At 55.7% G+C, this 15398-nt stretch overlaps 1 protein-coding gene across 4 annotated transcripts; it reads right to left on the reverse strand.

Annotated features, from left to right (window-relative positions):
• Positions 1 to 52: 52 nt before the first annotated feature.
• KLC3 (kinesin light chain 3) lies at positions 53 to 10823 on the reverse strand. Of its 4 annotated transcripts, none has more exons than XM_017874369.1 (12): positions 10716 to 10823; positions 5332 to 5597; positions 4356 to 4586; positions 3935 to 4004; positions 3291 to 3510; positions 2716 to 2803; positions 2539 to 2640; positions 1873 to 2046; positions 1019 to 1109; positions 904 to 926; positions 709 to 815; positions 53 to 524 (listed from the first exon to the last, which is right to left on the reverse strand). In XM_017874369.1, exons 2-12 carry the CDS (start codon positions 5587 to 5589, stop codon positions 161 to 163), a joined length of 1728 nt encoding a protein of 575 aa, XP_017729858.1. In that variant the 5' UTR covers positions 5590 to 5597; positions 10716 to 10823; the 3' UTR covers positions 53 to 160. The 4 variants fall into 4 exon arrangements, 3 of the variants coding, with proteins under 3 accessions (XP_017729858.1, XP_017729857.1, XP_017729859.1); XM_017874368.1 differs by having other exon boundaries at positions 904 to 941; XM_017874370.1 differs by lacking the exon at positions 10716 to 10823 and having other exon boundaries at positions 53 to 221; positions 461 to 524; positions 904 to 941; positions 5332 to 5631.
• Between the last annotated feature and the right edge of the window lie 4575 nt (positions 10824 to 15398).

Here is a 15398-nt window from a genome sequence, read left to right on the forward strand (position 1 = left end):
GTGCTGGAAGGTCTTATGAACTCAGGTGACATTCCTCACTGTCACATCCACAGCCTTTAATCACAGAAGAGGGCAGGGGGCGTCTAAGAGATGATAGACCCCTCCCACACTGTTCCTGAGAAGCTGAGGCCAACACAGGTCACTGGATGTTAGCGGGGGCTCAGGTCCTGGGTGCTGGCGCTGAGGGTCCGAGGGGCCTTGTCCATGTGCCAGCTGGGGAACTGGAGACAGGCACAGGGGATGGTTGGAGGGGCAGGTGCCACGTCCAGCCTGGCAGCCCACTGTCTACCCATCTGACCTCTACCACAAGTAAAACCCATCTTTGCTCCTGTCCTGGGTCTCTTCCAACACCAACCCACCACCTGCTGACTCCGATGCTGGCCCAACTGCCCTGCTTTTGCCTTATCTCTGCACCTACCCACATGGCCCCACTCCATTTTTGACCCAGGTGTCCCCTCACCTGAGTCCCAGGAGCCCTTGGGCCATCCACGTTCAGTGTGTTGAGCGACATGGCTCTCTTCATTCTGCAAAGGGGGCAGCAGGGAAGAAACGAGTGAATCCAGGATGGAGCTTTCCAGCACAGGATTTGATCTGTGTGTATCACAGGGGAGATGGGAGCCATGGAAGGTTCTTGAGCAGGAGGGGGTGGGGGGTGGGCTGTGAATTCTGCTGATGTCAGGGCTCTTTGCCGACCTGATCAACACTCACCCGGCTGCCCCCACCGCCCCCTCGCCTCGGAGACGGGAGACCAGCTTCTCACTTCCTCGCCGGATAGACTCGCGGATTTTAGAGAGTGAGCTGCTGCGGCGAAGGGCCTGGGGAGGGGCAGGGATGCTGCTCAGTCCCCCGAGCCCATGCAGTCCCCACGCCTTCCCCAGGAACCGAAGCACAGCCCATCCTCACCTGTTCCGTGTCACCAGCTGTGCCTGTGTTGGGGGCACCTAGGGGAAAGATGGGGGACACTGAAATGGGGACATAGAGAAGCCACCAGGAGGGCAGGCAGGGGCTAGGGGCTCACCGAGAGGGGCAGGTAGATCCTCCTTGTGGAGGATTTCTTTGTACAGCTCTTCCGCTTGTTGGTACTTGTTCTGTTTCAGGTAGGCTGAGGCCTGCGGAGAAGGGAGTGTCTTGGGTGATCTTGGCTCTAGTCTGGGAACTTTTCAGACCCCAGTTCCCAACACTGCCTCCAGTCCCACTTTTTTTTTTTTTTTTTGTAGAGACAGGGTCTTGGTATGTTGCCCAGGCTGGTCTTGAACTCCTGGCCTCAAGTGATCCTCCTGCCTTGGCCTCCCAAAGTGCTGGGGTTATAGGCGTGAGCCACCACGCCTGGGCCCAGTCCCACTTTCTAATGTGCTGACCTGGCCGTATCCCTCCCCTGCCTAAAGCCTTGCCCTGGGGCAGAGTGGGTTTGGAGCTCCGTCCTACCTCCTGCCTGGGGGATGGAGGGCAGGCAACCTGTTTCTGAGCCTGCCTGCTCTGCTTTGGGCTGGTGGCATGGCCTCTGTGCCTCAGTCTTCTTACATGCAAAGTAGAGCGACAGCTCCCACCTCATAGGGACACTGTAAAAACTAGTGATGTGGGGACCGGGCTAAGAGGGGAGCCGGCCACAGTGAGCTCAATAAATGTCTGCTGCTGCCATCTGCGCCTGCCAGCTTCCCCTTCACTGACTGTCCTCTGGGTGCCGTGGACTTAACACATTTCCTGATTCCGTGTTCTGTGCTGAGCCAGCTCCTGTGTCTGATGGGACACTTGCTCCAAGGGCCCTGCCTCGGGGGGACCCTCCCCCATGGTGCGCACCCTGTATCCAACCAATGGGTGCCTCCCCAGGGCAGGACCCTCCCCTCCGGGCCCACTTAGCCCCAGGGGCCTCACCAGGTTGTTCTTGGTCTTGGCCACGTTGGGGTCATGGGGCCCGCCCAGGGCCTCATAGATGCTCAGGGCCCGGGCATAGTGCCGCTCCACGTCCTCAAACTTGCCCTGGTTCTGGCACAGCAGGGCCAGGTTGTTGAGCTGCTTGGCCACATCTGGGTGGTCAGCACCCAGGACCTGGGGGCCAGGGGTCACAAGTCAGAGGCGTCATACAGGATTGGTGGGACACGTGACATCACTTCTGTATGGTGGTCACAAGTTAGGGATTACAGGGCCAAAGCAGAGTGATCTGAGAGGTTGGGGGCTGGGGCACAAGTGACACCGTCGAGCAGGATTACTGAGGTCAGAGGCCATGGTGATCCAGAAACTCACAGGGCACCAGGTGAGATGGGTAGGTCAGGGCTGGGCTTGTGCCAGTGGCCATGAGGGGTTGGAAAGGCTGTGGGGGGACCCAGTTGGGGGGTAGCATGTGAGGTAAGGCAAGAGGTCAGAGTCAGGGTCAAGACCAAACTGGGATCTCAGAAGGTCAAGGGTGATGGGTTGGGCTCCAATTGGGGTCTCCAAGTACCAAACGCAAGGGGCCCGAGGATCAGGGTCATGATGTAAGTACTCAGGATCCACGGAGAGGGCTACAAGGGGTTCCTTGGGGTTGGGTAAGGGGGATGGGACCTTCTCTCGGATCTCCAAAGCGCGCTGGCACAGGGGCTCTGCCTCCCGGTAACGCCCGCGCTTCCCATAGAGGACGGCCAAGTTGTTGAGCGTGGCAGCCACCTGTGGGGTTAGGGGAGACACAGGTCAGGGATGGGCAGGCACGGCCCCACTTCGTCTCCCTGGGGCCCCACTCACCGCAGGGTGCTCGGGGCCCAGTGTCTGCTCTCGGATCTGCAGGGCATCATGGAGGAGGTCTGTGGCTTCTTTGTACTTGTTCTGGTCTCTGTGGGGAAGCCAAGGGATGGCAGGGGTTAGCCGGGGGTTGGGGCAGCTGCAGCCACAGGGGCTGGGCTGACCCTGGCAGGCCCAGGGAACCTGGCTGAACCAAGCATGGGTGGCACCCTTTGGGGGTCTTTTGTGGGCCCCTCCATACCTTCCAGTTCTCTAACACCAGGCCCTGTATCCCCAGACCTCTGCCAAGCCTCTAACCACCCCAGTTATCTTGCCTGCTCTGTTGGGGTCCCTGGTGTCTGTGCTCTGACTCCTCTCTGCCTGGCTCAGTGCCCCTGCACCCCCCCCAGATCCCTGGCCCACTCCCTCTTTGCCGTTCTTATAGCAGGAGGCTTCCCTTCCTTTCCCATTCTGGCTGTCCCCTCCTCTGACCTCCCCAGGTGCTCCATGGTGGCAGAGGGGGCACCAGGGTCCCACCACTTGCACCCAATGGGTCCCTGCCGTGCCTGCCCCCTGCCATGGCCGGCCGCAGCTCTCACCGGTACACCAGCGCCAGGATGTTGAGCATGGTGGCCACGTCAGGGTGGCAGTGGCCCGAGCTGCGCTCCAAGTCCTCCAAGGCCTGGCGGCACAGGGGCACCGCCACCTCATAGCGGCCCTGCCCCGCGTACTGGATCACGAGGTTATGCAGGGTCCGAAGGCGAGCAGGGATCTCATAGCCACCCTGCTGAGCTGCTGCTGCTCCTGCGGCCTCAGGACCTGGGTGGGGCGGGGTGGGCTCTGGGTCACTGCAAGCCTCCTAAGCCTCCTGCCCCTCCATCCTCGCACGAGGAGACACACGCCCCAGACTGCCTAACTGGCCCCTGGGACTATGGGCCCCCATGTTAACTTCTGAGATTGTAGTCACTATCATCTAACCAGCTGGTGGGATGCATCCTGGCCTCAGGACAGGTACATGGCGGCCTACCTGCCCTGCAAGATGTGCCTACGGGGCCTGCCGGGCTCATGGCAGCTACCCTGTCTTCGCAGCTCCCAGCCTCACCTGCCCACTGTCACATTCAGGGTCCTCCTGACCCTGCCCTCACCTCCCCATCCCTGCTCAGAGACTTTGGGGTCCTGCAGCTCAGAGCCCCCTCCCCACCCTGGCCCACCATCATCTGTGGCATGTACTCCTGACACCCACCTTTCCTCTCCTCCTCCTCGCTGGGGAACAAGGAGGCCAGGCTGTCTCGGCGAGGCGGGGACTCAGACTGCTGCAGGGACAGGAAAGTGGGGGGCCGGGGGAGTGGGGGCTTGTTTCAGAGACTGGAGCCCTGGATCTATCTCAGGGTTTGAGGGAGATGGTGATCATGAGTGTCAGGGGCCCCTGGGGACTGGCGAGGCCTGGGGCTTCGGGGAGCAGCTAGTGGGGCGTCTACGGAAGTTCTGGTGGGTCTGGGGGCTCTGTGGAGGGTTGGGGGACTGGGATTCTAAGGAGGGACTGTGGGATTCTAAGGAGGGACTGTGGGATTCTAAGGAGGGACTGTGGGATTCTAAGGAGGGTCTGGGGAACTGTGGGGCTCTGTGAAGGGCCCAGCACCCCCACCTTGCCCTGCCCATGGCACCTGGGTCTCCGTGGGCGGGTCGTACTGTCGCAGCTGCCCCAGGAACTCCAGGTGGCGCTTCTCCTCCTCCAACTGGGCCACGGCCTCCTCGCTGGCCCGAAGCCGCCGCTGCGTCTCCTCCAGTTCCTCCCGCAGCCACACGTTCTCCTGGGCCAGCCGCCGGGCCTGCGAGCGCAGCCGCTGCTTCTCTGCCTCCAGTGCACCCACATGTGCTGACAAGGCCAGCAGCACCTGCCCAGGGTGGGGGTCCCAAGTCGAGGTTGGTTCCTACCCTGCCAGCCAGCCCCTGACCCAGCCCAGACCTCGAATCAGGCTGCTGCACCCCACTACTATGCACGACACTCCCAGATTCTGCAGAGACTCCACCAACGTGGCTCCACTGCCCTCAGAGACTCTGAGGGGCCCCTCTGATTTTACCCCCGAAGTTGCCCTAGGACCCACAGTTTACTGAAGAATGCCATCTGGTTCAGGGGTCCCTGTCACATACAAGGACCCCCTAGAACTGCCAAGGGACTCCATCTCTGGCCTGGAGCCTCACCTTCCCAGGCCTCATTCCCCTAGGCCTCCGCCTGCCCCAGATGTGCCTTTCTGCCATACTTGTTTTTGTTGTTTTTTGAAACAGTCTCTCTCTGTCGCCCAGACTGGAGTGGAATGGCACGATCTCCACTCACTGCAACCTCCACCTCCCAGGTTCAAGTGATTCTCATGCCTCAGCCTCCCAAGTAGCTGGGATTACAGGAGCCCTCATGCCCAGCTCATTTTTGTATTTTTAGTAGAGATGGGGTTTCGCCATGTTGGTCAGGCTGGTCTTGAACTCCTGACTTCAAGTGATCTGCCCACCTCAGCCTCCCAAAGTGTGCCCCTCAGCAATAGTGAACCCCTCTCCCAGCCCCCTGCATACCTGTCCCCCTCATACCTGGCCCTCCCTCCGCCCTCAGTTAATCCTCTCCCAGTTCCCCAGCTGGCCCCCTCATACCTGGGCCTCGCCCAGCCCCAGCTCGATGGCCTCCAGCGAGTGGCTCACCACCTGCTGCTTTTCCTCCAGCATCTCCAAGCCAGTTGCCGGGCCCTGTCCCGCCAGGGCCTCTGCCAGGTGCCCAGCCAGGCCACGGTGCTCTGCCCGCAGCGCCTCCAGCCCCTGGACCACTTGCCGCGTCTGCCGTACCAGCTCCTCAGGGCTCAGGCGCTCTGGGCCCAGCCCCGCACTTCCGGGAGCTGCCACCTGCACAGACATTGCTGCTCCTGGGGGGCAACGGTGAGGGGTTTGGGGAATCATGGCCCAGGCCAGTCAGTTGGCCCCACCCTCTATTCCCATAATGGCCATCAGGACCCCTAACTTCTCCCATCTTGGCTCTTCCCCTGCTCCCCCATCCTGCCAGCCCTCTGCCTCCACACCTCTCCATCCCAGTCTCCCACACCCATCCCAGGCCAGCTCTCATCTGGAACAGTCTAGGTCTACCCTTCGTTCTGTCCTCCCATCCCAGGGTTCTGCCCTGAGGACAGTTCCCAAATCTTATGTGTAATTAACAAGAGAATTGGCCAAACAGCTAGGCTGGGGTCCCCCATTGCTCTCAGCTCACCTGGGCACCTTCCCCACCCCAAGGCCCCTGGACTCCCCTGGCCCAGAGCTCCCCGGTCGGCCGGTGTGACCCTGGACCTAAGAGGCACCCTCCTCTGGCAGACGAGTGGGGCGGAGGGTGTTGGAGGCGGCAGCCTCTGCGTGAGCTCATTCTTAGGGGTGTTTTTGTTGGGAACAAGTCAGACCACTGGGGTGGGTGAGGTGGGAGGAGAGGGCTGAGGGGCCAGGGCCCGCAGAAGCCCAGGAGGCCTCTTAGGGCTGGGGGAATGGGAGGACGGGGCCATGGTGTTGGCTTCCCAGGCAGCCAGATGGACCCTGGAGGGAACAGGGGCTCTCCCTCCTCCATCAGACAGGCTCAGCCAGCCCAGGCCTGTCGGGACACCACGTGTGATAGGTGTGGTCCAGGGATGTCACACTGGCCATGGTGACAGCTGGAGAGTCTGAAGCCCAGCTATTAGTGGGCCGGGGGCCCCCCCCCTCTATGGGATTCATGCGGTTGATGTGGGTGACAAGGCACAGAAACTTAAGCTGTGTGCCCCTGGGGTCCTCACAGGACACACAAACACACTCCTTCAGAAAACACACCTCACCACACCCGGCACCCTCCTTCTTAAAGACACAATGCAACATAACATTTTCCTCTCCAAAAATTACAATTTGACACACACATTGACTCTCCCTTCTCTCCAATACAACATCGGGGCCAGGTGTAGTGGCTCACGCCCTGATAATCCCAGGGCACTTTGGGACCGAGGCAGGCAGATGACTTGAAGGCCAGGAGTTGAGACTAGCCTGGCCCGAACATAATGAAACCCCGTCTCTACTACAAATAAAAAAATAAAAAATAAAAATTAACCGGTGGTGGTGGCACATGCCTGTAGGTCCGAGCTACTTGGGAGGCTGAGCAGGGAGGATGCTTGAACCCAGGGAGGTGGAGGTTGCAGTAAGCCAGGTCACGCCACTGTAATCCAGCCTGGTGGACAGAGTGAGACTCCATTAAAAAAAAAAAAAAAAAAAAAAACCCACGATACACACACGCACCCTCCAGAAATACAGTGAACACACCACACACACTTCCGCATTAGAATAACACAATGTAGGGCCGGGTGCGGTGGCTCACACCTGTGACTCCCAGCACTTTGGGGATTTTGGCTGAGGCAGGAGGATCAGCTGAGCCCAAGAGTTCAAGACCAGCCTGGGAAACATAGCAAGGACCCCGTCTCTATTTAAAAAAAAATTTAAAAAATTAGCCAGGTGTGAGCCGGGCGCGGTGCTCAAGCCTTAATCCCAGCACTTTGGGAGGCCGAGACAGGCGGATCACGAGGTCAGGAGATGAGACCATCACTGGCTAACACGGTGTGAAAACCCCGTCTCTACTAAAAAATACCAAATAAAAAACTAGCCCGGGCGACGGTGGCGGGCACTTGTAGTCCCAGCTACTTGGTAGTCTGAGGCAGGAGAATGGCGTAAACCCGGAAGGCGGAGCTTGCAATGAGCTGAGATTCTGGGCCACTGCACTCCAGCGCTGGGCGACAGGCCAGACTCCGTCTCAAAAAAAAAAAACAAAAAAAATTAGCCAGGGTGTGGTGGGTTGGGTGTTTCCTGGAGGCTTTGAAGTTAGAAGGATCACTTGAACCAGGAGGTTGAAGGTGCAGTGAGCCATGATAGTGCCACTTGCACTCAGCCTGGGCGAGAGAGTGAGACCCAGTCTAGAAGACAGAAAGAAGGAAAGAAAGGGAAGGGAAGGGGGAAGGGAACGGAATGGGAAGGGGAGGGAGAGGGAAGGGAAGGGAGGGAGGGAGGGAAGGGGAAGGGAGGGGCAGGGGAAAGGGAAAGCGAGGGAGGGGATGGGAAGGGAGGGGAGGGGGCAACATAATATACATTCTTCTCTTTAGAAATAACAACATGGACTTGCTTTCTCCTATTAAATATACAATTCAATACAAATACCTACATTTTCCTTTTAGAAATACAACCTAAGACAACACACCAACTCAGGCGCACACATACACTATTCTTTCAAAAACAATCTGTATACAATCCCCTTCTGCAAATCCCACCTAACACACAGGTATATTCTCTTAGAAATAAAAACCAAGCCTGGGCACAGTGGCTCACATCTGTAATCCCAGCACTTTGGGAGGCCGAGGTGGGTGGATCAGTTGAGGTCAGGAGTTTGAGACTAGCCTGGCCAACATGGTGAAACCCCGGCTCTACTAAAAATACAAAAGTAGCCAGGTGTGGTGGTGTGCGTCTGTAGTCCCAGCTACTCAGGAGGCTGAGGCACGAGAATCGCTTGAACCCGAGAGGCAGAGGTTGCAGTGAGCCAAGATCACACCACCACACTCCAGTCTGGGCGACAGAGCGAGACTCCATCTCAAAAAAAAAAAAAAAGAGAGGAAAAGCCAACCCACGCAGAAACTAACTCTGTCTCTCCCACTCCCCAAATCACTCACATTCAGACCATCTCCTTGCACTTGACCGTGACACTCATTGTCCCCTGAACTCATACAACCCAACTCCCCACAATGTGCCCAACGCACCTCCAGATGCACACACTCCCAGGATTCACTGTGGATCCCTCACCAGTTTCCCCACTTCCTCTTCCTCCCCCTCCAGGCCTGGCCAGCAGGGACTCCCACACCTACACGCCATGCACTCATGAATACTTAGATTCAGTAGGAACAGAGAGCTGTGAATAGGCATAGAGGGATGCCACGTTTTTGCACGCTTCACTTGAGCCACTGCATCCACCATAGGCAGCCCAGCGGTTTCTGCACAGGTTGCACACGCACAATCACATACAGTAAGGGTCCTGTACATTTTGTGCACCACAGACTTGATCATTTTTTAAAAAACTAAACTATGCCCAGCTAATTTTTGGTTTTTTTTTTGTAGAGATGGGGTATCACCATGTTTCCCAGGCTAGTCTAGGACTCCTGGGTTCAAGCAATCCCCTCACCTCAGTCTCCCAAAGTGTTGAGATTACAAGTATGAGCCACTGCACCCAGCCAATCTCTATGTGCATGTGTATGTCACACCATACCTAGTCTCACACCTCACTCACAAACATCATAAATGGTTGAACTCACAACCACACAGGCTCATCAAGAGTCATCCTGACAACCACAACCATTCTTCACACAATTTTGCCGATGTAACAACCTCCCTCCATAATCTCAGACACAGCCTTACACACACCACTCCACAGCCAGATGGACAACCACAGCAACAAACACGGCTTAACCACAGCCATCCAGCACTCGGGCTGTGTCCCAGACACACAGCAGCTCCCAGACTCACACAGAGCCCCGGGTGCAAAACCGCACAGCTGATAATCATAGGCACAGTCTCACACACCGATCCCAGGTGCTGACCCCCTTTTCCATCTGGTCATCTGCTCAGAGGAGCACTCCACCTAAATGTCCGCATCTCCACTCCTGTCTCCCACACTACACAGCCCCACAACAAACTCTCCATTGCACACCACTGCCAGCCACGGCATCAGTGCAGGTCACACACCCTCCAGTTCCTCTCTCCACACACACACACACGGCTTTACACACCTCCACACCTCACTCATCCAACCCCGAGGTTCCACACACACCGTCCCATGAAACACTCCCGCTTCTGGACACAGTTCCGCCCAGCCCCATACATCATCAGTGACAATCAAAAGTCAATCATAAGGGCCGGCGCGGTGGCTCAAGCCTGTAATCCCAGCACTTTGGGAGGCCAAGACGGGTGGATCACGAGGTCAGGAGATGGAGACCATCCTGACTAACACGGTGAAACCCCGTCTCTACTAAAAAATACAAAAAACTAGCCGGGCGAGGTGGTGGGCGCCTGTAGTCCCAGCTACTCGGGAGGCTGAGGCAGGAGAATGGCATAAACACCGGAGGCGGAGCTTGCGGTGAGATGAGATCCGGCCACTGCACTCCAGCCCGGGTGACAGAGCAAGACTCCGTCTCAAAAAAAAAAAAAAAAAGTCAATCATAGTCACCTATCACTGATCCAGTGCCACACACTGTCCACCACACACACACACACCCCCAACAGGCAGAAAGACAACCACAGCTGCACAACCTCTTGGTCAACATTCACACCTAATCCTACAACCAGTTCCACTCCCTGCCATAAACACAGCCACACACACAGCCACACACATGCACATCAGGCCAAGCAGAAAGTTGACTACAGTCGCACTCGCTCTTAGTCATAGACATAAAGTGCTACTGACAATCCGATTCTACACATACACCATTCCCGTCAGAGGTCGCCCACATTTTCACATTGCTGAAGGTGTCACATCGTACACACAGTCGCATCACAGGGTTACACGGAGGACAGTCGCTTTCACCCTCATACCCACAGCCTGACACACTTTCTTGCACACACACAAAGCCTCACACACACAGGCAGGCAGGAGGCTCCCATCGTGGCCCAGCCCCGCAAACCGCACCACCTTTCCCTGGCCGGCCCAGCCCTGCGCACCAGGCTTACCCGCCGTCACAAGGGCCCCCTCCTCCCTCCCTCCCCCTAGGCCACGCCCCGTCCTCGCTGTTTACCTGCACTGGGGTGGGGGGGCGCGCGGCCCCAGCCAGGCCTCCAGACCCCAGAGAGCCCCAGGACGGGCCAGAGGGTATCTGGGAGCCCCAAGGCCCTTCCCCGTCGCAAGACAAGCGGGCCCAGGGTTGCTCCAGGCCCCATCCTCACCCTTCGCTCCCGCCCCCCATCATCGCGGCTCTCCGAGAGTCCCGCGCCCCACTCCCGGCGCCCACCTGACCGCGGGCGGCTCCAGGCTCCGCTTCACCCCACTGCGCTCGGTCGCGTCCCGCAGGCCAGGCACACCCAGCCGCTCCCGCTGCGCCGGGCGTCTGGGACCGCGGGCGGCTCCTCCGAGGGGCGGGGCGGCTGGTAGCCATGCCCCCGCAGGTGAGCCGGCCACGCCCACCGCCCGCGGGAAGTTCAGCCTCGTGGCTGCGGCCCCGCGGGAATGGCAGAACTTCGCACGCGGAGCTGGTAACCTCCAGGGCACCTCGAATCAGGGTGATTGCAGCGAAGGGGCCTTGGCGAAGCTAAAACCTTGGAAACTTTAGATCCCAGACCTGCGGTTTTCTTGCAGTGCCTGCCGCGGAGCCTTTTCCTTGTTTGCGTCGCCTGCTTCGATCACTCTTCCCATAGATCTCATCGTCTTTAGGTCTCTTCTCAAAGGCCACCTCCTCCGGCAGGCCTTTCCTGATTGCCCCCTTCTAAATGGCACCCTTCCACCAAAACATTACATACTCCTCTTGATTTTGTTCACAAAACTTTTCAGGGCCTAAAATTTTTAAATTTAATTTGTTTATTGAGAGGGAGTCTCGCTCTGTCACCCAGGCTGGAGTGCAGTGGCGCGATCTTGGCTCACTGCAACCTCCGCCTGCCAAGTTCAAGCCATTCTCCCATCTCAGCCTGCCCAGTAGCTGGGACTACAGTTGTCCACCACCACGCCCGGCTACTTTTCACATTTTTAGTAGAGATGGGGTTTCGCCATGTTGGCCCAGGCTCGTCTCGAATTCCTGACCTCAAGTGATCCTCCTGCCTCGGCCTCGCAAAGTGCTGGGATTACAGGTGTGAGCCACCGTCCCCGGCCCCTAAAGTTATTTTATATAACATATATCACATCATTATGTTATATAATATACATTACGTTATTGGTAAGAGAATGTGATATCTAAGAATTGGGCTCGGGGTTCAAATGTGATTCTGGCACTCACTTGCTGTGCAGGCCTTGGGCAAGTAACTTAACTTCTCTGTGCCTCAGTTTCCCTAGTCAATAAAATGGAAATAGTCTAAGGCTTTGAGAATTGAATGTTAACTAATACAGGGATATTTTTTTTTTTTTTTTTTTTTTTTTTTTTTTTTTTTTTTTTTTTTTTTTTGAGACACAGTCTTGCTCTGTCACCCAGGCTGGAGTACAATGGCGCTATCTTGGCTCGCTGCAACCTCCGCCTCCCGGGTTGAAGTCATTCTCCTGTCTCAGCCTCCTGAGTAGCTGGGATTATAGGCACCCACCATCATGCCCAGCTAATTTTTGTATTTTTAGTAGAGATGGGGTTTCACCATGTTAGCCAGGCTGATCGTGAACTCCTGACCTTAGGTGATCCTCCCACCTCGGCCTCCCAAAGTGGTGGGATTACAGGCGTGAGCCACCGCGCCGGGCCAGGACAGTACTTTTATCAGGGCCTCGCACATAGAAAGTACTTAGTAAATACTTGCTACTGACTGTATATTTATCCTCTAGAATGTCAGCTCTGAGGGCAGGGCTCTATATTGTCACCACTGTATCTTCAGCAAGAGCCTGGCGCAAAGTTGGTGCTCAATAAATTGTGACTAAATGAAGGAATCAAGTCCTAGAACAGTAAACTGGCCAAAGCTGGGCGGGCACGATTCTAATATAACTTGACGACGGCACAGTGGCTCACACCTGTAATCCCCGCACTTTGGGAGGCCGAGGCTGGTGGATCACTTGATGTCAGGAGTTCGAGACCAGCCTGACCAACATGGTAAAACCATCTCTACTAAAAATACAAAATTAGCTGGTACTAAAAAATATAAAATTAGCCGGCCGTGGTAGCACACGCCTGTAATCCCAGCTACTTGGGAGGCTGAGGTAGGCGAATCGCTTGAACCTCACAGGCGGAGGTTGCAGTGAGCTGAGATCACGCCATTGCACTCTAGCCTGGGCAACAAGAGCGAAACTCCATCTCAAAAATACATACATACATACATACATACATACATACACACTCACACACACTTGGTTCCATGCGCGCTGTACCCCTGGTCACTGCACTATGGGATGCCTCCAGCAGAGGGCGCCGCTGGTCTGTGGACCAAACGCCAGACTCAGCATAGATTCGCACTCGCTGGGAATTGTAGCTATCGTGCGCCCTGCTTCCCTATTGTCTGAGCCCCAGTGCTGATGCTTCCTCCTCCAGGAAGCCCTTTCTTTTCTTTTTTTTTTTTTGTTTTTTTTTTTTTTTTTTCCGCGATCGGAGGTCTCGCTGTGTTACCCAGGTTGGAGTGCCGTGCGCGATCTTGGGCTCCCTGCAGCTCCCGCCTCCCAGGTTCACGCCATTCCTCCTCGCAAGTAGCCTGGGCCTACGCAGGCGCGCACCCACGGCCCGCTAATTTTTGTGGTATTTTTTAGTAGGACGGGGTTTCACCGTGTTTAGCCAGGAGTGGTCTCGATCTCCTGACTCGGTGATGTGATGCCGCGCCTGGTCCAAGTGCTGGGATTACGGCTTGAGCACGGCCGACCGAGGAAGCCCTTTCTTACCTCCCAGGTTTCCAGCCTCTTAGGCTCCCATGTCCAGCTCCCATGTCCAGCTCTGGGTCATCAGTGTTGAGGTACAGGCCGTCCCATATTAGACTATGAGCCCCAAGAAGGGAAGAGGTGGCCAGGGTCCATGTCAGTCTCCACTGTGTCCCCAGTGCCACCCAGCACAGGTCCAACACAGACAAGGCATTCGGGAGAATGGGTGCTGATTGAATCATGGAAATAAAAATTCGAACTCATATCCTAACTACTCCAGCTTTTTTTTTTTTTTTTTTTTTTTTTTTTTTTAAAGACAGAGTCTCGCTTTGTTGTCCAGGCTGGAGTGCAGTGGCACAATCTTGGCTCACCGTGTAACCTCTGCCTCCCAGGTTCAAGCGATTCTCCCACCCCAGCCTGCCAAGTAGCTGGGATTACAGGCATTCGCCATCATGCCTGGCTAATTTTTGTATTTTTGTAGAGATGGGGTTACCCCATGTTAGCCAGGCTGGTCTTGAACTCTTGACCTCAGGTGATCCACCCACTTCAACCTCCCAGAGTGCTGGGATTCCAGGCATGAGCCACCACACCCAGCCTACTCCAGCTTTTTTTAAAGAGAGGCATCACTCTGTCACCCAGGCTGGAGTGCAGTGGCAAAGTCATAGCTCACTGCAGCCTTGATTTCCCAGGTTCAAGCAATGCTCTCTCCTCAGCCTCCCAAGTCCCAGGTAGCTGGGACTACAAATGCACCACCATGCCCAGCTAATTTTTGTTATTTTTGGTAAAGATGGGGGGGGGGGTCTCCCTTTGTTGCCCAGGCTGGTCTTGAACTTTTGACCTCAAGCGATCCTCCTGCCTTGGCCTCCCAAAGTCCTGGGATTACAGGCATGAGCCACTGCGCCAAGCTCCAGCTCGCTCTTTCCTTCCTTCCTTTCTTTCTCTTTCTTCTTTTCTTTTCTTTTTTTTTAAGACAGCATCTCGCTGGACACGGCTCATGCCTGTAATCCCAGCACTTTGGGAGCCTGAGGCGGGTAGATCACCTGAGGTCAGGAGTTCAAGACCAGCCTGACCAATATGATGAAACTCCATCTCTACTTAAAATACAAAAATTAGCCGAGCATGGTGGCATGTGCCTGTAATCCCAGCTCATCAGGAGGCTGAGACAGAAGAATCTCTTGAACCGGGGAGGTGGAGGTTGCAGTGAGCTGAGATCGCACCATTGCACTCCAACCTGGGCAACAAGAGCGAAACCTCCGTCTCAAAAAAAAAAAAAAAAAAAAAAAAAAAAAAGACAGCATTTATCTCTCTCTGTCACCCAGGCTGGAGTGCAATGGCGTGATTTTGGCTCACTGAAACCTCCATCTCCCAGGTTCAAGAAATTCTCCTGCCTCAGCCTCCAAAGTAGCTTACAGGCATTACAGGTGTGTGCCACCATGCCCAGCTAATTTTTGTATTTTTAGTAAAGACGGGGTTTCGCCATGTTGGCCAGGCTGGTCTCGAACTCCTGACCTCAGGTGATCCACCTGCCTCGGCCTCCCAAAGTGCTAGCTGCAGCTATTTCTACAGCACAGGATTGAGGGGCAGCAAAGCTCTTCCCCCTGCCCCCCCATTTTTTTGGCCTCAGGACACTGGACATTGGATCTGGATCTGCCACATGCTTACCACAAGGCAGTGCAGGGACTGGAGCCAGGCAGCCCAGATATGAATCTCTGCTGGGTAATTTGCTAGCTGTGTGAACCTCTGAGCCAAGAAGCAACCTCTCTGGACCTCAGATTTCTGGTCTGTCGAACAGGACTCACAGGGTACCCTATTTTGAGGCTGTGGCGAGGATTAATGTATAATCCCTCAGAAAAAGCTTAGAACAGGGTAGCACCCGGTAAATACTGTGTGTTGGGGGAGGGCAGGGGATGAAGGCCAGGAGGGAGCCAGGCAGATCTAGGTTTAAATCCTGGCCCTGCCATTTCTGTTCCATGTAAACTGGGAGAACAATGATCTCTGGCTGAGCCTCTGTTTCCTCATCTGTAAAACAGGGATGATCACACTCATCACACAGCGTTGCGGTGAGGATTAAATGAGATAAAGATTGAAAGAAGAAGATAGTGTAAGTGTAAACTAAGGAAAACCTTTCCTGTTTTTTGTTTTGTTTTGCGTTTTTTTTTTTTTTTTT

Source organism: Rhinopithecus bieti, unplaced genomic scaffold, assembly GCF_001698545.2.
Source record: "Rhinopithecus bieti isolate Rb0 unplaced genomic scaffold, ASM169854v2 scaffold_7888, whole genome shotgun sequence".
NCBI classification, from domain to species: Eukaryota; Metazoa; Chordata; class Mammalia; order Primates; family Cercopithecidae; genus Rhinopithecus; species Rhinopithecus bieti.

Coding starts and splice junctions, on each gene's coding strand:
- KLC3 (XM_017874368.1), bottom strand. CDS start 5,589: ATGTCTGTGCAGGTGGCAGCTCCCGGAAGTGCGGGGCTGGGCCCAGAG. Junction 4,005..4,355: donor ACCCGCCCACGGAGACCCAG/GTGCCATGGGCA, acceptor CTGTCCCTGCAG/CAGTCTGAGTCCCCGCCTCG. Junction 2,804..3,290: donor ATCCTGGCGCTGGTGTACCG/GTGAGAGCTGCG, acceptor GCTTCCCCACAG/AGACCAGAACAAGTACAAAG.